The sequence below is a fragment of the Prionailurus bengalensis genome, chromosome D4, assembly GCF_016509475.1.
Source record: "Prionailurus bengalensis isolate Pbe53 chromosome D4, Fcat_Pben_1.1_paternal_pri, whole genome shotgun sequence".
Classification (NCBI taxonomy): Eukaryota; Metazoa; Chordata; class Mammalia; order Carnivora; family Felidae; genus Prionailurus; species Prionailurus bengalensis.
This window is the reverse complement of record NC_057359.1, coordinates 18,950,412-18,976,071: the sequence shown is the minus strand read 5'-3', so window position 1 is coordinate 18,976,071 and position 25,660 is coordinate 18,950,412. Positions and strand designations below refer to the sequence as shown.

The 25,660-nt window shown below is 34.6% G+C and overlaps 1 protein-coding gene across 3 annotated transcripts in view; it reads right to left on the bottom strand.

The window, feature by feature from the left end:
* VPS13A (vacuolar protein sorting 13 homolog A) overlaps window positions 1–25,660 on the bottom strand; it is a 264,231-nt gene that overhangs the window by 8,911 nt on the left and 229,660 nt on the right. Inside the window, exons 68-69 of one of the 3 annotated variants that reach the window (XM_043565727.1) lie at window positions 14,288–14,402; window positions 6,974–14,090 (exon numbers count right to left, since the gene is read on the bottom strand). In XM_043565727.1, the coding sequence (XP_043421662.1) occupies window positions 14,070–14,090; window positions 14,288–14,402 (136 nt within the window). In that variant the 3' untranslated portion in view covers window positions 6,974–14,069. Of the gene's footprint in view, window positions 1–6,973; window positions 14,091–14,287; window positions 14,403–25,660 lie in introns of those variants that run through there. The other 2 variants (XM_043565726.1, XM_043565725.1) reach the window with 2 other exon arrangements.

The following is a 25,660-nucleotide window of genomic DNA, read 5'->3' as shown; positions in this document are numbered from 1 at the left end:
AACAGAGAATTCTAGGAATATGAACAATTCAACAGAAGAAAACTGAGTAAACCAATAGGAAAATGTGTTAAGTGCAACAGACCTGACCAATAAACATATGAGAATATGTTCAACAACTCAAAATCAAGAAAATGCCAATCAATTAAAAATACCCTTTAAGTGAGGAATTTGACTGCTAGGATTTATCTTATGCAAAACTATGCCAAGATATACATTATAGAATCTTCACAGTAATACTAAGTTAAAATCATACAGGGAACGGTTTAAATAAATTACAGTATAGCTATACAATGTGACATTATGTGGTCATGAAAGAAAAATGCAGATGTGCATAATGATATAGAAAGTGCAACATATATTAAATGAAGAGCAATTACATTGCTGGGAATGAATGGGGGTAATAAAAACATACATGTACACTTACTTATATATTCACAAGACATATCTGGAAGGGTTGGTGATAACACACTACACTGTAATAGCACTTATCTCTGGGCTTGAAAAGGTTAATAGTGGGGGCAGAAGTGAAACTATTATTTTTAATTTTATACACTTTTCAGTTATTTTTTGTATTTGAAAAGAAATTAGCTTAAAGGTATTATTTTCTTTTGTTCTGTATAACCAAGTTTAAATATCAAGAATACAGGGGCACCTGGGTGGCTGAGTTAGTTAAGTGTCTGACTCTGGATTTCGGCTTAGCTCATGATCTCAAGGTTCCTGAGTTTAAGCCCCACACTGGGCTTTGTGCTTGCAGTGCAGAGCCTGCTTATGATTTTCTCATTCTCTCTCTCTCTGGCCCTCCCTTGCTCACTCTCTCTCAAAATAAACTTTAAAAAAAAAAAGGTTAAAAATCAAGAGTACACATGCTGATCTCAAGAATATCATCACTACTGTAAGTCAAGAGTCTATATGCCTCATTAATAGACCACAACCTTCGGGGCGCCTGGGTGGCGCAGTCGGTTAAGCGTCCGACTTCAGCCAGGTCATGATCTCGCGGTCCGGGAGTTCGAGCCCCGCGTCAGGCTCTGGGCTGATGGCTCAGAGCCTGGAGCCTGTTTCCGATTCTGTGTCTCCCTCTCTCTCTGCCCCTCCCCCGTTCATGCTCTGTCTCTCTCTGTCCCAAAAATAAATAAACGTTGAAAAAAAAATTAAAAAAAAAAAATAGACCACAACCTTCAAACAGCTTAAAAGCTATGGTTTACCTCTAGGTACCTAGCTTCTATTTTAATGTTTTAAATTTGGGCATTGTAGATGAGCCTGCTTCGCAATACTTTCCACTTTTCACACCCAACTTAAATAAAATGTAACCTGTGCATATAAGCAATTAAACCAATGTCAAACGTCACAGTAGCATCTGGTGGAAGTAAAAGCTAGAAATCCCCCCCAAAAGTCACTCATGCTATGTTTTCTGGAGCTCACCAAAAACCTTAGATGCAACACTTGAAAGACAAATGGACATGATTGTCATATAGCTGCCTATTTTCAACATACACTGAACTGTGCTGTTATCAGAATGGATATATTTGAATAAATATCAAAGATAAGTCCTTATATAGCAAAACTCATTACAAACAGGTGAAGAGAGAATAGGGAAACCAGTCCCATAGAAGCATGGGAGTGAAAGAATATGATGGCTTATCAACCATCATCTTCCATCATGCCGTAAAATCTACAAACATCATGCCTTTGGTTACAATTTCCTAATTATTTCACTTTATAAGTTTTCTATATATTTAGACTTTTACTTTTCATAGCATCATCATAAATCATTTCAGAAAAAAAAAATTTTCAACCTAAAGCAAAGTTACTGTTCATCCAAACATGAACTTATATACACATGAAATAATGGAGAATCAGATAAGTGTCTTACCCACCTACTCTTCAAAGCAACCTCATATGTGATTAGCTAAGATTACAGTTAAGTGACTTGCTTGGGGTCATTATGTCAGTTGCAAAAGTGGGCTCAGAAAAGTGGTTTCTTCCCTTCTAGTTCCAGTGCTTTTCACTATACCATGATGTTTCCTCTTATGGTGCCAGTCACACGTTTCCCATGGTACCTCAAAAGTGTCTTCAATATCCCTGATGCTGGATGTTGCTGAAGCAGGCTGCTAAAGCAGTGCAGGCAGGCTGATTTTTTTTTTTTAGGTTAGTAGGGTTCAAATAGTTCAGTGTTAATATCCTGTCTTCCTCTTTCCCAAACAGATATTACGTATCAATGTTTCTGCTGAAATAATTTGTGATACCCTTTAAAATAAATGAAGAACTACAAAACTAGGGTTAGGAATCACTATATAGAGCCTTTGCATAAAGACAAAAATTTGGCTGAAATCCAATAATTAGGCTGAAGTATCAAGTACATTAGCCAGTATGTTAGACATGTTAGCCTCATTTAACATGCGGTGTAAAATAAAAAAAAAACAAATTTTGCCTTATTCATTAAAATACACATCATCATTTGAGAACACAAAGGAACTGTTACATATAACTGTCAAAATTTATAGATAATTAAAATGTATGGTTACTGGTAAAAGGGTTCTTTTTGCATTAGAAGAGGATGTAGACCTTAGTTTATTAGATACAAATAAATCCAAAGTGACTGCAAACCTAGAAATACACTGATGGTAGGAACCTATAAGATAGGGGCCCTCTACTAACATCCACATTTCATATCAGGTAATTCCAATACTTTAGAAAAAGAAGAGATGCTGAAAATTATACTGCTAACACGTTCAAGTCGTCCAAATGCTATGAATCAGCAAAGTTCTATAACAAAAATATTTCTGAAAAGAACAAAGCAAAATATGAAAACACAGATATGGGGAATAAATCACAAACATGGAAGGCTTTAAATCCCAAACAATCTAAAGTGCTAATATTCATGGGAGATTTACTTCAGGAAATTGGATAAAGGATAAGAACACACAGTTCAGCAAAACAAAACAAAACAAAACAAATCAAAAAACCCCCAAATCTGATCAGTACCTGGCTCTTTTGGAAGACCACACAGTCTCATGGAAGTATAAATGGTTTTTGTTGTTTTTTTTTTAAAAGACAGAAACATGAAGGATGAGAGGAAAATGAAATTCATCTAGATGATAAATAAAGAGTAAGAATGCTATCAGACAAGACAATCTACTGGACAACAAATAAACAGCTTTATATACTGGCTAATTTGAATAGTCAGCAGATGATGGGGAAAGAGGAAAGGCCTATTAACAGATTATACTAAAAAATTAAGCTTGTTTTTAAAAACAACAAAATGTAGGTAGGTAATCGTAAATTGAAATAGTAAAGGCTATCATTTCTCAATTATTTAAGAAATAGACAACTTGTTCAAAACAATCGTATCTTTAGAGAAAAATGTGATCAAGAAGCATAACTTTCCTAGAGTTATTGGATTAAAGGTTAGAGATAAAAACTGTTTTACTAATTCACTTCAAACATGAGAGATTTCAGGGCCCTAGCCAGGAAACACAAGGCATTCAACCATGCTTCATGATAAAATGTAGTGGAAATTCATTACCTCAAAGCTCAATAATTTCATATACCTAACACAATAAATGTAACCAACAGTGAAGGAGTGTTATTTGGCCTATTCTGTGAGGCAAGTTGATGTGAAAAAAAAAAAAAAACAAAAACCAAACTTCAAATCTCAGTGACAGTCATCAAATCTGGTAAGGAATCAGGTCTTTCTGAATCTCCCATACCTTTGTCTCCTCCCAAGCTAATGAGCTATTCTGATTGTTAATCAAAAGGGTAAATTCTGCTAACAGTTTAGACCAGGAAGGAAAGTTGAGTATAACCCCGCCAACTTAAAAATCAAATCAAGTAAACTACAACTACCTTAAGAGATATGAACGATCATCAACTGGTTCAACTCAAAGACTGGAGAAAGGACAGAATTATGTTCATGACATAATTATGTGCATTGATAATAAAAGACCATTAAATTGGCCCTTCGAGAAGAAGGGCCAAAAATAATTTAAGTGGATAGTTACAAGTCTCTCTAAACACAGTTCTAGCAGAACCTCTGCTGAGCATCATTTATTGACCCATCATGCTATACATACTTAAGAACAACTTATTTTAAACATTTTAACATTTCTTTCAAAATAGTATGTAATTCAGAGCAGTCCAAATTACTGAGGATTGTTTTTATTGTTCATCAATTAGTGTGTGGAAATGGTTGTGATATTTTAATTACAGTATTCTATTAATGTTGAAAGGAAGAAAAAAGGTAAGATTTATTAACGCTTTTATCCTGATAAAAAGGAGACAAATGTAGAACATAAAATTTATATAATGATGACCAAAAACTAGCATCAACTGGTATTCACCTGGAATAATGAAAATACAAGGAGTTCTTACTATACACTGTACTAACAATCACATACATTACCTTACTTGTTTAAATCCTAACAACGCCACCAAGGTTACTATTATCTTGGTACTATGTTACCAACACCAAGGTACTGTTAACACCAATTGTTAAGTAGTAGAATTATCTCCATTTTATAGTTTGGAAATTGCGGCCAGGCAAGCAGACTAGAAGATTATAAAGCTAGTGAAAGGAAAAGCTGGAGCTGAATTCAGGTTTACTTGGTTCTAGAATCCAGGCCCTGAGCCATAAGATACTGCTATAGCTCAGATAATTTTTATTGTCAAAATGGGTTAGCCCAAAGAACTACATACAGTCCAGCAGATACAGTGAGCTGCCATTTTAACAGCTCACTGTAATCTGGATTCAGATATCCTACAAGCTGTGCCGTATCTCTTACAATGCTCCAGTGTCATATAATACCTAGGAATCATTATCTTCTTGGATGGTTGGGTATATCTTGTCTCTTTTGATTCCTACAGTTTCTTAGAGCCTTGCATTTAGTAAGCAGCTCAATAGCCAATAGGAATGAGACTGTGAAGATCTGACAGGACAGGGTTGGCCTCTAACATAGCTTTTGTTTTGTCCCCAATAACTAGAATAAAGTTCACTACGGTTATAATCTCAGAAAAGATGAACGGCAATGTTGACTACTCTCTTCAGACCTGTAATCTTAAGATCTAGAAGAGTGTCCAATACAAAACTAGTAAGAATTTAACAAAATACTTGTATGAATACATGACACTGTTTCTTCTTGGTATTCATATAACCTATACTACCAGATCATCTAGCAAAAATTCAATTACACGTGTATAATTATACATTCACTTTTTTGGCAATTTTAAAATTTGAAATAGCCTGCCAATTCTATACAAGTTAACTTTACAAGAAACATGCAGCCTCCTATACTTATATATTCCACCACTGGAGCTTCATGAGATCTTTAACTGAAACAACTACCTCAGACCGGAAGTGCCACAAAATGCCTACTGTACATTTTTCTCCACACTGCTTCCTATAGGGTTCTTCACAGTGGTAATTTTTCACAGAAAATTTGACATTAAAATTCATTAGAGTCATCATCAAAAGTAACTGGGACATCAATTTCATTTGAATTTGTAACTAAAGACTGATAGAAAAAGTACACGGTGCTTCCTTCCATAGATGACATGAAAGTTTGTTTTTGGATGAATCAAAGTGGCCTCCAATTTAATTCTGCATGAAAATGAATTGCTTCATTTGGCAAGAGAACACCTTTCTTTCATAGGACATTTGGCCAATAAAAAATAGATTTTTCATAACTTATACCAATGTTTTCTAAGAACACTACTGTTAGAGCACACACTAAAAAAAGTCTCAAATGAGCTTTCCTAAGCTCAACTCATGCTGAGACTCTGGGTGCTGTCCACAGTAACCAGGGGAAGTCATATGAGGTAGAGCTCTAACACAGAAGTACAGAGGTCATGTACTGAGTTCCAGGTTACAATTTAGCACCTATAGCTAAAACAAAGGCTAAATAGCTTCTAAGCTAATGACTACTGCAAAGTTGAAGCTCTATTTGCACATCTTTGGGAAGAAGAGAGACTCCAGGTGAACCTACCTGAACATTTAAGGATTTATTTTAAAGTTAAATGTACTAAATTTTCTATTTTAATAGTATTTATCCTTGCCTAAAAGATTTAGAAATTGAATTGGTCTCATTCAGGTTACTGAATTAAAAAAGAATCAAAAAAATCATTTTATAATTGATACAAAGAAAAAACTCAAGTAGAATCATTACCTCCAGAAAAAGATATAATTTCAAAGTCTTATTCAAAAGGTATTGTTATGTAATACTGGAAGGTTCTAAGTGGAGTGAATTACTCTTCTGGTGCAAAATAAAGTCAGTGGGACTTACTACTAAATGTTGGAAAGAACAGGCCTTCTAAAATGATGTATCAAAGATTCTCTAAGAGACCTCCGCTAAATTGATAAATGATGTATCAGAATGTATCTAGGTTAATCTCCTTTCTCATAGGATCTGCTTTAGTTGAGGTGCTAAGAGCTCTAACTTGCCTAGATAACAGGATTTGGCTCTCTTCAGTTGTCTCATCCCATTCAGAAACTGGCTTCTGGAGGGGAAGAGTTACAAACTGAAGAGTAAAATCCAATAAGCATCTGTCTCCTGGTTCTTGTCCACTTACTCAAAATTTCAGATGAAGCCAGGAAGAGTGTTCAAGCACTACTCTGGTGATCTGACTGCCTATGGTAAGCCCTTTCTTCCAGATCAGTTGTAATTCTCCTCCAGAGGTAAAGGGAAAGACCACGTCGGCTGAAGGCAGTTATCTTCCAATTGCTATTAGGGCAGTGTTTGAGGCTAATTATAAACATCTGTAATTTCTGAAAGAAAAGAAATATACAACAAACAAAAACAGCCTCCCTTCTACAACAACTCACATAATCGCAACTATGATATTAAGGTAAGAGATGTAAGAGATTCAAAGACAACACAGATAAAGGTTTAAAATATCTGAAAAGCTTAAGAGTATGCTACCCTTGTGGACTAACCCAGCTGACAACATTCCTACACGTGAAGGACATAAGGATCACACACACTCATTTTAAAAGGATGTTTATTTAAGGGATGGAAACTTTGTAAAAAGGTACAAACATGTTCAGTTAAAAAGAAAATAAAACTTCTATAACTACAAAAAATTATAAAAATTGAGAAAAGGTTCTGCTGGCTTTTATGTATTCTAGAAATAAAGACCAGTTTCCCACATTGGGGATTATTCCATGGATAGATCACTTTAATTTTTAGAAGTTAATAATTCTGCTTATAAAAATTTATAACATAACAGAAATTTATGTATTTGGATCACAATCACGTTAATAAAAAATTTAAAAAGGAAATATATCATAAATGGTGGGGAGATAGGATAATTTTTATTTCTGTAGTTTGACTTTTCTTCACTGAGCATGTACTACAGTTGCAAAGTAAAAAAAAAAATCTAATTTTTGAAAATTTTCTTATCAATGTTAGCTAGCTGATTCACAAGAGGCATTTAGCTTTTTCCATGGAAGTATGGGTCTATCAATTTTTTAATTCATAGAAATCCCAAGTTCTACATTCAGAAAAATCTTTGTAGACGTATAGTTAAGCATTTTCTACTCTAAATGATAATCTAAATGATAATTTAGAAAAACACAGCATACCCGATCAAGAATTACGTGTTTAGCTAAGTCTCTAACTATCCTTTGTTTTTCAAAAACACTGATATTGACTATACTATTTTGAACAAATATTTAAGCATCTCTAAGATTCAGAAAATGGCATAATGCAATTTAGCACATATCTTTGTTACCATTTCATTGCTTAGAATATACATATGTAATAAAAAGGCTATATTAAAAACCAACTTTACAAAGTTATTAGACATTTAATTTAAAGCTCATTTTAGAGGTACACTATTGCTCAATAATTACTAAATAAATTCATCACACTGAGATAATGGACATGAAAATGGTCTACCGCATTAAAACTAACCAACCACAAACTGCTACATGTGAAAATTTTAAATTATTCTAACTAGCTCCCTAATAGAGACCAATTTGAAATCATGTGTTTTATTCTTCTTGGATTCAGTACTTTCGATAATGTTTTACATAGTACTGTTTATACTCACTGCACTTCATGAATTCAAACATTCATCCACTGAAATTAAAGATTAAGTTAACAATCTAAACATTTTTAATCTCCATTTATCTCAAAGGTGCAGGGATAAATTAAAATTGACATTCTTTTTACATACCCATCACAATTACTTGCTATAAATGAATAATTTATGTATCTTATTTAGACCCCATAAGACCTTTAATGTTTTTTGACCATTATAAATTAATAATAAATTATACATTTGCAAGGAAATCTACAAAAACAAAACCAAAGGCTTGAAGGGGTAGTAGAAAAGTACTCAGTAACACTTCTGTTTGTCTCTGGTCCTCCTCCCATTACTATAAGGATAGTATGATGCAAAATTTCACCACAGGGGTTAAATCAGACCAACTACTACAGCAGCTATTGTTCTTCAGGATATATGACCTTGGGATGTAAATACAGTATCATGTATTTCATGTTGAATATTGATGTCCTAGTCACAAATTACAATGGCTCTATTAGCAAATTTTAATAGCATCACTTTAAAATCAACACTTAACACTGATATGTTTTGAACAATTTCAAAATGTAAAATTTATAAAATCCAGATTATTTTAAATATGGAAACAAAGTGAAATTTATTTTTTTATAAGGAATATTGACAGCAATATTATTCTGGATTTACATTTGTTATATTCAATTCATCTTACTTCACTTATAGGCTGCTCTTATAAATTTATCCACGGTAAAGATGTCCACAATTTCGGATTTTTATGAGTTTTTCTTCCTGCCAGTTTTCAATGTTACTCAAGTGTCAAGTAAATACAAAGGCAAAGACAGAATGAGTGATGACTCCCTTAGAGATGATAGAAGAACCCCTCCTTTCCTTTTTCTATACATAAGCAGTGATCATATAGAAATTTAGAATATAAATAAAGGATATGGAAAGGCGTGGTACGACTTAATCTTTCAGATGTAGCTTTCTACACTTTCTCATCATAAAATACTTCCATTTTAAAATTCTAATTAATTATAAAGCCTCTAATAAGCATCTCATAAAAGTGCCAAAGTTGAACTTATTTTCTATATATTTGGTGAGGAGTAAGAAGATATTTTTGTTCATGTCCTATATTTCCAACATGAGCACATTGGTGTAAAGTAACAGAGGAATCTTCAATCTTGAATTTTTCTGTAATAAAAAGCAACTTTTTTTTACTGGAAAAATAGTATTGGTGGTCAAAGCAGCTTGAAAAGATTTTTCCCTGGGCATGAAAACAGAAAGAACAAGGGCAGTTATTCTGTTAAGAACATATTTCACTTCTAAGTATTAAAAATTTAAGAATGCTAAATCCTTAAGACTACATGAACTGCATGACAGCTTATTAGTTACTAGAATATGGTTTTAAATCATTGCACTGTTTAAGGGATCTTAAATAAATGTAACCCTGTCTACAATTTTCTTTTCATTAAAATGGCAAGGCAATGCTGAAATATCCAGAACTTTTCCCGATAAATTCTTACGAATCTTTATGAAACCTATACCATAGCATTAAGTGTCACAGACCAACCACAGGAAAGTCAGTAAATGCCTTGTAATCAAGAAGTTCAGTAGTTTTCCCATTTAGAAAGGCCCTGTGCCTCGCTGAAGTGTAAAAAGTCAATGAAGACATTTCCAGGCCTTTCCTAAGACATACGCAATACATAATAATAGGTTGTGCTCTTTCTAGCTCCTTGTAGAAGGAGTAGGTTTTGTTTGATTTTGGCCAGGGGTGAGAGACCAATGGCGATAAGATGGATTTACACCGTCTCTGATACAAGTCATGACTATTTTAATGGTCACTGTTCTCATGTATTTACTCATCCAAAAAGAGAAGAATACTATTTTGGTGAAAACAATAATTAAATTATTTGGCACTCACATATTTCTTAGTCCTAGTATATACAACCTTGATTTCCATTTAATTTAAATGAATGCTAGGCAGGTAGAAATTTCAAAAGACCTTATCATTTTTTAGCTTCTTTTTTTGTAAGCTCAATACTAAATAATTAAACTAGTCATTTTCTAAGAAATAGAACAATGATTTATAGAAAATCTTGGTAAACTTAAGAATCAGAAGAGATTCAGAAATGTTGAAAAAGTTGATTAAGCAATTATTTACTACAATCCAATTAATAGAAGCTCAATATAAACTGATTAACATAAGTCAAGGTAAACGTTTCTCTGTTGATCCAAAAACACAGCAGTCATAGGGATTACCATTTAACTAAAAAAGAATTAGAAGAGAGAGACAAGCAAACCGAGAAACAGACTCTTAACTATAGAGAACAAACTGATGGTTTACCAGAGGGGCGGTAGGTGGGGGGATGGGTGAAATAGGTGATGGGGATTAAGGAGTACACTTGTCCTGATAAGCACTGGGTAGTATAAAGAACTGGTGAATCACTATATTGTACACCTGAAACTAATACTATACTGTATGTTAATGAACTGGAATTGAAATAAAAACTAAAAAAAAATATATTACTACTAGTCATTCACCTTTAGACGATTTCTTTTGTACATCTAACTGAATAGTGAATTAGGACAAGATAGGGGTGCCTGGGTGGCTCAGTCAGTTAAGCATCTAATTCAGGCCACGATCTCAGTTTGGGAGTTTGAGCTCCACATCAGGCTCTCTGCTGTCAGTGAGGAGCCTGTTTGAGATCTTCTACCTCTCTCCACCCCTTCCCACTTGTTCACAAGTAGGCGTGCTCGCTTTCTCTCTTGAAAAAAAAATTTTTTAAAAATGGGACAAAATCGTTCAAGTTGAAAATTAAAAAAAAATACTATAAAAATACTATAAAAATTCTTCTAATATCCTGAATTAATCTGTAATATTTTATAATAGGGATATAGCATATGGATATTTAGGTTAACAAGTAAATATAATGGCTATAAAACCAACTTTGTTCCTTGTTTCACAAAAATATACATATAATGAAATAAAAAGTGAACCAAAGAACATTATTTTTCATTCTAAGACTACACATTATGTCACCACCTAACCATCCATGACAAATCATGAATGTTCCTTATGAGAGTGGTACAACCTATATGATTTTGGAATAGAACAACACATTCATGTTGAAGTTACATAAGTTTATTATTATTAAAAGAAATTTGACAAAAATGCTTTTCAAATGCTAAATATAAAATACTGACTTGGTGTTCCTATTATTTTTCTTTTACACAATGGAATTATAGCCCAGAAAATTTACAGAGAATATTAGAAATGGCATTTTGCTAATAAGCAGATAATTTAAAAGAAAACTAGTGAACATTAAAGAAATATTTAAATCTACCTTTAAATCGTAAAGACAAACTCTGCGTTTTATAAAGCCACAAAACATATACAAGCAAATGGTAGAAAATATAATATGCCCCACTTCGGATGTAAAATACATTTTTCTGTGCTTAATAATGCAATTACTTTGCTTTCTGAAAATGTGTAAAAACACATTTTCAAAGGAAAAAAGTACTTTCACTCCTTACAAATGGATATATAGGCATTAGGGTAGCAGTCATACAAAACATGTTAATGAAACATTCCAAATAAAATGACAAAGAACACATGAATTTAACATTTCAGATCTGACTCATCATCATCATCATCATCATCACTACTGCTACTGTGAGTCATGATCCACTCCCTGTAGACCTGAATTTTCTGTAAGCATGGTAAAGGAAAAAAAGAAGCACAAAGATTAGTCAGGCATGGCAAAATGCTTGCAAACATGTAAAATTGTGAAATGTTCGAGTCAGAATAATTTTGAAGCAGACTTTTCAGATGAGTAGGGCAGTAATTATGGATATATTCCATGACTTAAGAGACCTAAGACTAATAAGTTCCACTGGTTGGTACACTCAATGGGTAAAATAATTCGGTAATACCAGTAAGGTATTTCGTGAATATATTAGAATTGTTATCCTATTTCTCTAGCAGGTAACTTGAATTGACTACCAGGAAGCACTGTAATATGGCACTTCCTTCTAGATGCAAAGGCATACAGAGTATTATTTTATATTTAATGATATTTTGATCCATATAATTTAGTGAACACCAGAGTACCTTTTTTTTGAGAATTAGAAAAAGAAAAATGAGGAACATTTCAAATATTAAACATTTTCGAAGGGCACCACTGTCAAGTCACTTAGATGAAATCTTGGCAGATGAGATTTTAAATCCTGTTTCTATGTCATCTACTTTTTTTCTATATACTGCCATTCATGGATTTTAAACAGTTTGCTAAAAACAGACTTGTGATTAAAAAAGCACCATTACCACCAAACCAACAACCTACTTCTTACACCTGTGAGAGATAATGCTAACCAAAAACATCCTAAGGCCTCTGGTGAATTCCTACAGGTGTTCCAGCTACTACTGTATTTATGCTCTTGCTGAAAAACAAGTAAAATGGCTGACAAGGATTGTGAGGTTTTAGTCCTTTAAATAGCTCTTTTAGCAATTAATACCAAGACTGGCCTACTAAAAATAATACACACCTTTAAAAACACACAGTCAAGAGTCCTGACCTTTAAACCCCAAAATTTAAAGCTTCAGTTAACAATTAATGAATGTATAAAATACATTTACTTGTCACTAAAATCAAGTTATCAGCTGTGAGAAATTTTTGGTATCTCATGTCTCTCTCCTTTTGTTATAATCTATTCCCTGATAATGAGGATGTATTTCTAAATTCTCCTCACTACTCACACTTCCTTCTTACTAAATTTATTAAAAATTTCTCAAGAAATATTTTTAGTTTTTCAATAGGTGATGACTAGGCACTCCAATAATATGTTAGTACTATGTTATTAACGTAAGTTACTAATGTAAGGTACACGTTACTTCCCTAACAAGGGAAGGCAGCAACTGAATAGAAGTATATTTTTCAAATGTATTCACCGTAGGTGACTTCTGCACCATTTGCATCTTCCAAAGAATGATACACTGTCATTGCAGAGATTGTACGAAATGCCTTTTAGAGCACAACCTCTCACTAGATTGCCAGTTCTACCCCATATGCAATTATTTTGAGGCTTTAAAAACATTTTAAATACAGTATCACTTTATTAAATACACATTAACTCAATGGTCATGTTTTACTATATTAGATGGAAGCACCTTTTATTCAAAATGATATTCTCTACATGTAGTGGGTAAAATACTGAAGTTTTAAATATTTACCATGGTCATTTTCAACATGAAAATATTTAAAATATCAAGGCTATAAAGGAAGCACCATATCCCTACAGGTTATTATTACTACGAATATTTTCAAGTCTACTTAACATAACGACTCCTGGTTTGTTTTCAAACAAGTGATTTACCTTAGTACTCCACATCTAAACCACAGATGAAATAACTTGAAATCGGTATAACCTATTATGTATGCTACCTACACCATAATCCAAATTTTAAAAAGGACAATTTTCAAAGTAAGAAAAGTATCTAAACTGGTAAAATATTCTACCTTCAAATGGTCTACTGTTTCAAAAGCCAATTTTCCTTTCTAAAAGATGTTGGCTTTCGTGTGAACTGCTTATCAGATTCCACAGGTTTTAAATAGACTACACAAGCATAAGGCAGGAAGAAGGTCATGGCCACTTGAATATTTTCCAAAGAAAAGCCTAAGAAACTCAAGAATTCACAATAGCAGAACTGATTTTTCCCTTATCCGTGCCCAAGTGGACAGGAGAATTGTATTAAAGCTACCAGTGGCTTGATATGCAGAGGGAGTCCCCTACACAGAAATGGTCTAACTGGTTAAATAAGTACCACCAATTATGAGGGTACAAAAGGCATGATGGTTTGCAACAAATCTAGCAAATCCAGTACAGAACTAAGAATACCCTATAACGAGATCAGATTCACTAAAATCCTATACAAAAAGTTACCAATATGAAAGCTTTTCTTTGTATTCAAAATACTGAAACAGCTGTACGTAGTTTGTAAATTTTAAGACTAAAATCTACTGCTGGCTTTCACTTGCAAAGTCATGCATTAACTGTTTTCATATCAAACTTTTTGATGCCTGTAAAAAAGAAAAAAAAATCTTATAGTAAATAAACGTACATTAAAACCTAAGTAAACATAAAAAACTTCTAAACAGAATTAAGCAAAACATCTAAAGCCCAAATAACCTAATATATTGGAATCATTATATAGATACTTGTAATAAAGCAAACTTGACTAAATTAATCTTAGTGTGTAAGATACTTCTTCACCCACCTGTAACATTTGGTTGCCAGTCCCATCCCTCAACCTGTAAGGTCTGATAACTCCATCCTCATTGAAGAATCGAGGGGGTCGCAGGCTCTCCACTTCATCAGAACTCTCTGTAGCTCTACAGAGAACATATAGCTTGAGTATAAAAACTATTCAAATAACTCTTAATGTACAATTTAAAATGCAACTACTGAAAAGAATGTTCTTTTGGATAAGACTCTCACATCACTCTTCTATTTTAAAATTTGTCTTTATGACACCAATAAATGTAAGTTCTCTAGAAAAATATAGACTTGAAGTTTGTTTACAGATTGTCTTGGACTTTCTTTGTACACAATAATCAGAGAATCAGCAAATGATGAGTACTGCTTTTTTCTTTTTTTCTCTGCTTTAAGGCATTTAACTTCTTTTTCTTTTCATACAATACTGTTTGGTTCCTCCAATACAATGCTAAATATAAGAGGAGACTGTAGGCAACCTTGTCTCATTCTTAGCTTTAAAGGGAAAGCTTCTACTGAGTTTTCCATGAGGAACCAATATTAACAATAATTTTCTTTTTTAAAGGCACCTTTTGCCAAGCCAAGGAAGTTCATTTCCACTCTTAGTTAGCATATAGTTCTTGTTATTGTTTTGGAAAATTTTGAATGGGCAATGAATTTTAATTAAGAAATTCCTGTCTGGTCATTGCTGTGACCTTTGGTTAATCTCCTTCAATCTATTATTGCTATAAGTCAAATTACATGTATGTTGTTTAATGTTCAAATACCCTAACATATTCCTACTTGGGCTGATATGCATTGCTTGAAATACATACTTTGCTAAATCTGGTACTGTAATAATTTAACATTTTTGACTGTATGGACCTACATGAGAATGGTCCATTTGTTTGTTCACTCATTCAACAAATATTCAGAGATTCAATAAATATTAAGAACTTACTACATAACGTACCCATATATATAAAACACATACCATGGGGTAAATTCATCAGTTAAAAAGCAGATTGGCAGAATGGATAAAAAAAAGTTGATCCAACTAAATACTGTCCAAAAAAGATTCACTTTAGAATCACAGACACAAATAAGTTGAAAATAAAAGGATGGAAAAAGATATACCATGTAAACAGTAACTAAAAGAGAGGTGGAATAACCATATTAAGATCAGAAAATAATTAAACTTTAAACAAAAAATTCTCAGATACAAAGAACATTTTAGAAGAAAAGGGTTAATACATCAAGAAGATGTAAAAATTTTAAACATATAAGTACTTAACAAGTGAGTTCTCAAATACATGAAGCAAAAACTGGCAGAACTAAAAAGAGGAAAAAAATCTACAATTATAGTTATTTTTGTATCCTACTTTCAGTAGTGAGTATCATATAGACAAAAGATCAACAAGGGAATAGAAGATATGAATAACACTATAATCTAACTAGACCTAACAGGCATCTATACAGAGAACACTTAATTCAACAATAGCAAACTACATATTCTTCTCAAGCACACACAGAATACTTTCTGGGACAGACTATGTTTTAGGCCATAAAACACATCTCAGTAAATATAAAAGTTATACTAAAACATGTAAAGTATGTTTTTTTCTGGCCACACAGAATAAAATTAGAAATCTATGAGAGAAGGAAATTTGAGAAATTCACAAATTTGTGGAAATTAAACAGCAGAAGCCTAAATAATTAAAGGTCCAAGAAAAGTAACAAAGGAAAGTAATTACTTTGAGACAATTGAAAACAAAAACACAACAAACCAAAACTTATGGGATGTAGTGAAGACACTGCTCAGAAAGTAATTTATACTGTGAGTGCCCAACACTTAAAAAGAAGAAAGATCCCAAATCAATCATCTAACTTTACACCTTGAGAAACTAGAAAAAGAAGAGCAAACTAAGCCCAAAGCTAGCAGAATTTGGAGGGAAATAAGAAAAATTAGGGCAGAAAAAAAATTAGAGGAAAGAAAAATACAATAGAAAAACAATGGAGGGAGTCAATAAAACCAAAAATTGGTTCTTTGGTAAAGTCAACAAAAATGACAAACCATCAGACAAAGGAAAAAAGAGAGGGAACTTAAAATGACTGGAAAGAACAGACAATATGATTAAGACTTAAAGAGACTGAATGAGTAGTCAAAAAATTTACCAGAAATAAATGTCAAATCCAAATGGCCTCACTGATGAATTTTATCAAATGTTTGAAGAAAAATTAATGTAATTCTTCCACAAACTCATCTCAAAAAATGAAGAGAAGGGAATACTTCCTAATTATTCTAGGAAGACAGTACTACCCTAATAACAAAACCAGGCAAAGACATGATGAAAAAACTACAGGCCAATGTCCCTTGTAAATACATACGCAAAAAAACTCAAATAAAATTTTAGCAAACTAAATCTAGCAGCTCATAAAAAGGATTATACATCATGACCAAGTGGGATTTATCCCAGCTATGCAATGTTGGTTCAACGTATGAAAATCAATTAATGTAATACACTATATTAATAAAACAAAGGAAAAAGAAACAATGTCAATTTAATTAATATTAGAAAAGCATTTGACAAAACCCAACATCCTTTCATGATAAAGGCACTCAAACTCAAAATAGAAAGGAACTTCTTCAACCTGATAAAGAATATCTACAAAAAAGCCATGGCTCATATCATAGTTAATGGTGAAAGACCAAAAGCTTCTCTCTAAAATCAGGAGTAAGACAGGCATGACTGGTCTTGGTAATTCAACACTGTACTAGAGTTTTAGCCAAGGTAATTAAGCAAGAAGAAGAAACAATGGCATTCAGATTGGAAGGAAAAACTAAAACTACTTTTATTTTTATTTATTTAAAAAAAATATTTGGGGGGGGTGAGGGGTAGAGAGACAGGGCGATACAGAATCTGAAGCAGGCTCCATGAGCCACCCAGGCGCCCCATACTACTTTTATTTCTACATGGCATGATATTATATATACGAAACCATAAATAATCCAACTATTAGGGGTGCCTGGGTGGCTCAGTGGGTTAAATGTCTGACTTCAGCTCAGACAGTGATCTCATGGTTTGTGAGTTCTAGCCCTGCATAGGGCTCTGTGTTGACAATGCAGAGCCTGCCTGGGATATTCATTCATTCATTCATTCATTCATTCATTCATTCATTCATTCATTCTCATTCTCTCTCTCTCTCTCTATCTCTCTCTCTCCCCCCCCCCCCCCCCACTTCTCTGCTCCCACTCTCTCTCAAAATAAATAAATAAACTTAAAAAAAAAAGAATCCAACTATTAGGGCTAACAAACAAGTTTCATAAGGTTGCAGAATAAAAGCTCAATATACAAAAACTAGTATTTCTATATACTAGCAATACAATCCAAAAATGAAATTAAAACATAATAGCATCAAAAAGAATGTAATACTTATGAATGAATTTACGAAAAGACACAGATATTGAAAACTACAAAACATCATTGAAAAAAAAATTAAAGACTGAAATTAATGGAAAGACATCCATTTTCATAGATTGGGGAGACTTAATATTGTTAAGATGGCAATAATCTCCAAACTGATCTTGATTCAACACAATCACTATTCAAAATTCCAGCTATCCTTTTTTGCAGAAATTAACCATATGCTAACTGAAGTGACTCAGAATATCTAAATAATCTTGAAAAAGAAGAACAAAGTCAGAAGACTCATACTTACTGATTTCAAAGCTTACTTCACAGCTACAGCAATGCAGTGTGTTACTGCATTAAAGATATACATACAGATCAATGGGACAGAACTGAGAGTCTAGAAATAAACTCAAATTTATAGTCAACTGATATTGGACAAGAGCTTCAAGACCATTCAGTAGGGAAAATGTAGTCCTTTCAAAGAAATGGTGTTGGGACAACTAGATTTGCACATGCAAAAGAATAAATATGGATCCAAACTCTCATCACATACAAAAATTTAAAAAGTTTTTTAAATGTTTTTTTAATTTATTTTTGAAGGAGAGAGACACAGCATGAGCAGGGGAGGAGCAGAGACAGAGAGAGGGAGGCAGGCTCCAGGCTCCGAGCAGTCAGCAAAAAGCCCAATGCGGGGCCCGAACCCACAAACTGTGAGATCATGACCTGAGCTGAAGTCGGACGCTCAGCCGACTGAGCCACCCAGGTGCCCCATCACATACAAAAATTTAAAAATTAAAATGAATCAAAGACCTGAACTTAAGAGGTAAAATTGTAACTCTGCTAGAAGAAAATATAGGTGTAAATCTTCATGACCTTGGACTAAGTAATGCTTTCTTAGGTATGAGAGCAAAAGCACAGCAACCCCAGAACATACAGAGACATACAGAGAAATCAGACTTCATCAAAAAGCACCGGCAGAAAAGATAAAAGATAATACATAAATAGGAGAAAATGTGGTCTAGTTTCCAGAATATATAAAGAACTCTTACAGTTCAACAGTAAAAAGATAATCAGCTCAATTAAAAAATGTAAAAGATATTTTACATGAATAGACATTTCTTCAGGAAAGATATACAAATGGCAAATAAGCAAAATGATATGAATGTTCTATATCATTAAGAAATAGCAATCAAAACCACAATGAGATATTACTTTACACCCAATAGATTAGCTATTTAAAAAAAGCAAAATGGCCGAACTTTGGCAAGATGGCGGCGTAGGAGGACGCTGGGCTCACCGCGCGTCCTGCTGATCACTTAGATTCCACCTACACCTGCCTAAATAACCCAGAAAAACGCCAGAGGATTAGCAGAACGGGGTCGCCGGAGCCAAGCGCAGACAAGAGGCCCACGGAAGAGGGTAGGAAGGGCGGCGAGGCGGTGCGCGCTCCACACACTGGTAATTCCTTTTGTTTTCTTTTCTTTTTTAATTTTTTTTAACATTTATTTATTTTTTTAGAGACAAAGAGAGAGAGACAGAGAGAGCATGAGTGGGGGAGGGACAGAGAGAGAGGGAGACAGAGAACCTGAAGCAGACTCCAGGCTTTCAGCTGTTAGCACAGAGCTCGGACTCACAAACCCTGAGATCATGACCTGAGCTGATGTTGGATGCTTAACTGACTGAGCCACCAGGTGCCCCTCCTTTTGTTTTCTTTTTAAATGGAAGTGTGGTTGATATACAATGTTACATTAGTTTCAATTGTACGACACAGACACAGTGATTCAACAATTCTATACATTATACAACAAAAGAGAAATCTTACCATTTGTGACAACATGGATAGACCTAAAGGGTGTTATGCTAAGTGAAATTAAGCAGACAGAGATAGACAAAAAGTACATGATTTCACTTATATGTGGAATTTAGAAATGGTAAATCTTTTTTTTTTAATTTTTTTTTCAACGTTTATTTATTTTTGGGACAGAGAGAGACAGAGCATGAATGGGGGAGGGGCAGAGAGAGAGGGACACACAGAATCGGAAACAGGCTCCAGGCTCCGAGCCATCAGCCCAGAGCCTGACGCGGGGCTCGAACTCACGGACCGCGAGATCGTGACCTGGCTGAAGTCGGACGTTTAACCGACTGCGCCACCCAGGCACCCCATAGAAATGGTAAATCTTGATGAATAAGTGGAAGTTTACACAAGGAAACAAAAGTTGATTTAGGCAAGAAAATTATTAATCTGAGGGAAGTAAAGACTTCTTTGATGTTACCAATGTGAAAGACTCTTGTGAAAAGGTCTGACTTTCAGGTTGGGATTAAGTTGGGAAGAATTGACATTTTAACAATCTTGATCCTTCCAATCCATTAGGATGGAATAGCTTTCCATTAATTCAGATCTGCTTTGATTTTTTTCATCAGTGTCATATGAAGAAAACCCCTATTTTTTATAATTTTCTGGATAAAAATTCCATAAATATTTTGTTAGATCTAATAGCTAAGTATTTAATTTTTCTGAGAGCAACTGTAAATAATGTTTAATTTCAAATTCTAATTCTTCATTGCTACTGTACATGACAGCAATGGACTTGTCTATCTTGTTTTGCAGTTTATAATCTTATTGTAGTAACTTTTTAGTTTGAGGAATTTTTTGTTGGTTTTTGGGGGGTTTCTGCATGAAGAATTTTATTTCTTCCTTCCTAATCTGAATACCTTTTATTTCCTTCTTTTCTTATTGCAGTATTGCAAATATAGTATGATGTTGAATAGCAGTGGTAAGAGACGAAATCCTTGCCATTTTCCCCCTCTTAGTAAACCACCCCGTTTCACAATTAAATATGTTAGCTGTGTATTTTATCTTTTTAAAAATCAAAGTCAGAATATTTCGCTCTATTCTTAGCTTGCTGAGAGTTCTTATCTTTTTTTTTTTTTTTTTCAACGTTTATTTATTTTTGGGACAGAGAGAGACAGAGCATGAACGGGGGAGGGGCAGAGAGAGAGGGAGACACAGAATCGGAAACAGGCTCCAGGCTCCGAGCCATCAGCCCAGAGCCTGATGCGGGGCTCGAACTCCCGGACCGCGAGATCGTGACCTGGCTGAAGTCGGACGATTAACCAACTGCGCCACCCAGGCGCCCCGAGAGTTCTTATCTTGGATTGTTGTTGAATATTATGAAATACTTTTTTTCATCTATTGATGTTATCACATGACTTTCCTTTCGTTTGTTGATATGGCAGATTACACTGATTCTCAAGTATTGAACCATCTTTATATACCTGGAATAAATCCCACTGGTCATGGTGTATACGATTGATATATATTGGTGGATTTTATTTACTAATACTTAGTTGAGGATTTTATAGCTTGTTCATGAAAGATACTGATGTGTTATTTTCCATTCTTGTAATATGTTTATCTAATTTTGTTATTAGGATAATCCTGCCCTCTTTGAAAGACTTACGAAGTTTTCCTCTGTTTCTATTTTCTGGAAGTGATTGTTAGAATTTGGTATCATTTCTTCCTTAAATACTTGGCAGAATTCAAGAGTAAAACCACGGTGGTCCCTAGAAGTTCTGCTTCACATGGTTATTAATTATTGATTTAATTTTTAATAGATATAGGTACATTAATAGTATCTATTTCTTCTTCTATTTAGTATTGCTAGTTTAGTATTGCTAGTATTGCTATTTAGACAAACTATAATTGCTAGTTTGTCTCTTTCAATAATTGGTCCATTTCATCTAAATTATCAAATTTGTGGGCATAATACTGTTTGTAATACTCCTTTATTATCCTTTTAATGTTCTGTTACAACATTGGTGACCCTCTATTTCATTTATGATAGTGGTAATTTGTTTCTTTTCCCGTGTTTTCTTGGTTAGCTTGGCTGGAAGCTTATTAAATTTATTAATCATTTCAAAGAAAAAAAAATAAAAAAAAATAAAAAAAGCAAAATGGAAAATAACTAGTGTTAGAGAGGATATGGAGATATTAGAAACTTCTTCACTGTTGATGGGGATATAAAATAGTGCAGCTGCTGTGGAAAACAGTTTGGTAATTAATTCAGTAAGTTAAACACAGAGGTTATCAAACTGACCAAGCAATTCCATTTCTTTTTTTTTTTTTTAATTTTTTTTTCAACATTTTTTATTTATTTTTGGGACAGAGAGAGACAGAGCATGAACGGGGGAGGGGCAGAGAGAGAGGGAGACACAGAATCGGAAACAGGCTCCAGGCTCCGAGCCATCAGCCCAGAGCCCGACGCGGGGCTCGAACTCACGGACAGCGAGATCGTGACCTGGCTGATGTCGGACGCTTAACCGACTGCGCCACCCAGGCGCCCCTCAATTCCATTTCTAAAGAAAAACTCAAGAGAACTCAAAGCATATATCCACATGAAAACTTAAAATGTTTTCAGCAGCACTGTTTGCAACAGAGTAAAAACAACCTAAATACCCATCAGCTGAGAAACAGATAACCAAAGGGAGTCTATCCATACAATGGCATATTTACTCATAAAAAGAAATGAAGGTCTCATTTATGCTACATGGATGAACCTTGAAACATCGTAATTTTAAGTGAAAGAATCCAGGCACACAGAGGCTACATACCGTATGATTCCATTTATATGAAATGTCCAGAAAGTGTAAATTTACTGACAGAAAGTAGAATAGTTGCCATTGGCTGAGAGGAAAGAGACATGAAAACTGTTGACAAGTGCAGGGTTTTCTTTGGGGTGATTGAAAATGTTCTGGAAATAGTGCTGATAGTTGTACAACCTTGTGAATGCTAAAAGTTACCAAATGCATACTTTAAGACGGCAATTTCTTATAGTATGTGAATTATATCTCAATTTTAAATAGACTATATTTGGGTATTTAAAGTAGTATGAAAGATTTTGGGGGTCCATGGGAGGGAGGCAGATGGAGTTAGGAAAGGGCAACAGGAAGTATCTGTGTGGTGAACTACTTACTACCTTGACGGGTGGATACATGAACATAACACAGGTGATGAAACTGAATGGGATGAGGGCACACAGAAGCAAGTGAGTCCAAGTCACGGTGGGAAATCTGAATAAAATTGATGGATTGTATCAACATCGATATCCTGGCTGTGATGCTGTACTATGGATATGCAAAATGTTACTACTCTGAAATCTAGGAAAACATGTAGTGGCCTGGATGGTGGTTCTCAAAGAAATCATGCTAGATCCCTGAACTTCTGAATGCCATTTTACAGGGTCAAGTCTATGAGGATGAGGTGAATTTAAGGACTCTGAGATGAGGCGGTAGTCCTGGATTATCTGGGTGGGACACGTGTCATCACAGAAGAGACCCAGAGGGAGAGTAAGCATACAGAGGAGGAGGTGATACAAAGATGAAGGCAGAGGTTGGAATGATGTGGTCACAAGTCAAGAAATGCCTGCGGCCACCCGGAGGAAGAGGGAAGGTACAAATTCTACCTTCCAGAGGGATTGCAGCCTTGCTGGCACCTTTAGTTCTGACTTCTGGCCTCCAGACCTATAAGAGGATGAATGTTTAGCATTTAAGCCACCAAGGTCGTGGTCATTTGTTACAGCAGCCAGAGTAAACACAGTACAGTGTACAAACAAGGGATCTCTCCACGTTATTTCCTACAATTGAATGTGACTCCACAGTTATCTCAATTAAAAAACAAAAACAAAGCAAAACTCCCACAGGTCAAGCAATGTTTTAAGTCATGTGGAAATAGACAAGAGCCACTGCATTCATAGAACTTACGTTCTACCAGGAGAGACAAGCAAGGTAAAATTTATAGTGTATTTAGTGATGGAAAGAGCTAAAGGGGGCGGGGGAATCAAGGAAGGAAGAGATATATGATGTATCTGGGGGCAGAATAGGGGATAAAATGAAACTTTAGGGTGGCCATGGCAAGGCCTCACTCACTGGGATAGTAACTGTGGAATAAAGGAAGCAACCATGTAACAGAAGAAAGAGTATTCTAAGCAAAGGTTAAGGAGGGGGTACCATACCTCCGTTGTAAGTTCCACACCAGTTTTTAGAACAAATTTCTAATACTCTTACATGATGCTGAATGGGGAAGTGAGGACTTCCCTTTCCTCTTAAACAACAGTACAGCTGGGATTGTTTGTGTCTTAGCTTTCGGAACACCGCCCTCTCGATTATCCCCCTTACTTTAAGGGCCATTCCTTTCCAGACTCCTTTGCTGGGTCCTCCTTAATTTTGCCAACTTCTCAGTGTTGGTATATCTAAAGCCAAGTCCTTGTATCTATTTTTTTTCCTCTTTTCTATTCTCATTCCCTAGGTGGTCTCATATAATCGCACAGCTTGAAACACCCATTACAGGCTCACACATTTCAAATTTTTAACTCCAGCTTGCACCTTTCTCTTGAACTTCAGACTCTTATACTCAGCAGCTACCTGATGTCCCCATCTGGATGTCTAAGAGATAGTTTAGACTTAATGTATTCAAACAAAACTTCTAATTCCCCCCTCCCCTAAGTGTAATGACAATACGGTATTTCCATCATTTCAGAAAAAAACTTTAGAATTATCCACAATGATTCTCTTTAATGGCCGACATCCAATCCTTTATGTAATCCTGTTGTCACTACGTTCAAAATACATGTAGAACATGATTCCTTCGTACGAACTTCTAGCCTATCCAGGCCTCACCACCACCACCTCACATCTGTATTACTGCAAAGGCCTCCTAAGTGTTTCACTGTGTCCCCCTGCAATTTACTGTCGATATATATAGAGATATTTATCTATAGCAGCCAGCTCACATCATTTTTCTTGGCCAAAACCATCCAATGATTTCTTATATCAAGAAAAAGCCAAAGTCCTTACAGTGGCTTACCAACCCCATATGATCGGAACCCCTAGGCATTCTCTAATATCATCTTTTCCAACTCTCTCCTTGGATTCACTCTACTCTGAGCACACTGGTCTTGCTACTTCTCAAGCCAAGCATACTGCTGGCATCGGGGCCTCTTACTGGCAGTTCCTACTGCCTGGCACCTTCTCACATGGCTCACTCCCTTACTTCTTCAGTCTTTCCTCAAATTTAATCTTACCAGGGAAACTTCCCTGAATACCTTACTTACATTTAAGATGGCAACTTTCCTCCCTACCACTTGGGATGCTCTTATCTCTTTCACGGTTTTATTTTTTCCTCAAAGAATTTTTCACCATTTAGCATATTGTATATTTATCATATACGTATATAATAAATATTCACTTATTGCTTTCACAGCAGAATTAAGTCATATGAGGACAAGAACTTTGGCAATTATATTCGCTTCTGGTTTCTTGAGTGATTAAAAGTATCTAATTGATACATATCTATAGAAAATATATAGTATATCCTCTTCAAAAATAATATATTAAAATGCTTAATGCCAAATATTCACTTCTCAAATTGTAACTTATTCCTTTGTAAAGTTTATTTATTTGAGAGAGAGAGAGACAGAGAACGAACCCCAAACAGGCTCCTTTCTTTCAGTAGAGAGCCCAGTGGAGGGCTCAATCTCATGAACCGTGAGATCATCACCTGAGTCAAAATCAAGGGTCAGATGCTTAACCAACTGAGCCACGCAGGTGCCTCTGCAACTTATTATTGTTAGTATTTTGGTTCCAATGTTGTTTCTATACAGTTCAATTAGATTTATTCACTCATTTATATTCTTTTATTTGATTCTCATAATCCACTTCTCATCTCTGGTTTTAATATCCTTCTTCTCAAGTATATTTTTACTAGTTCTTAGTCTTATTTTTATTAAAAATGTTTTATTTTGCCCTTAATCCTTAAAGGTAGCGCAGGTCAGTACAGATTACAAAGTTTTAGAAAAATGGAAGGTTATTCTAGCAACTTTGGGCATATACCTGCATAGCTGTTGATTTTGAATTATTTATGTTTCACTGAGTTTGAGCTTCTCTGATGACAACTTAATACATTCTATTTGTGAATCTAAAGTTATAAG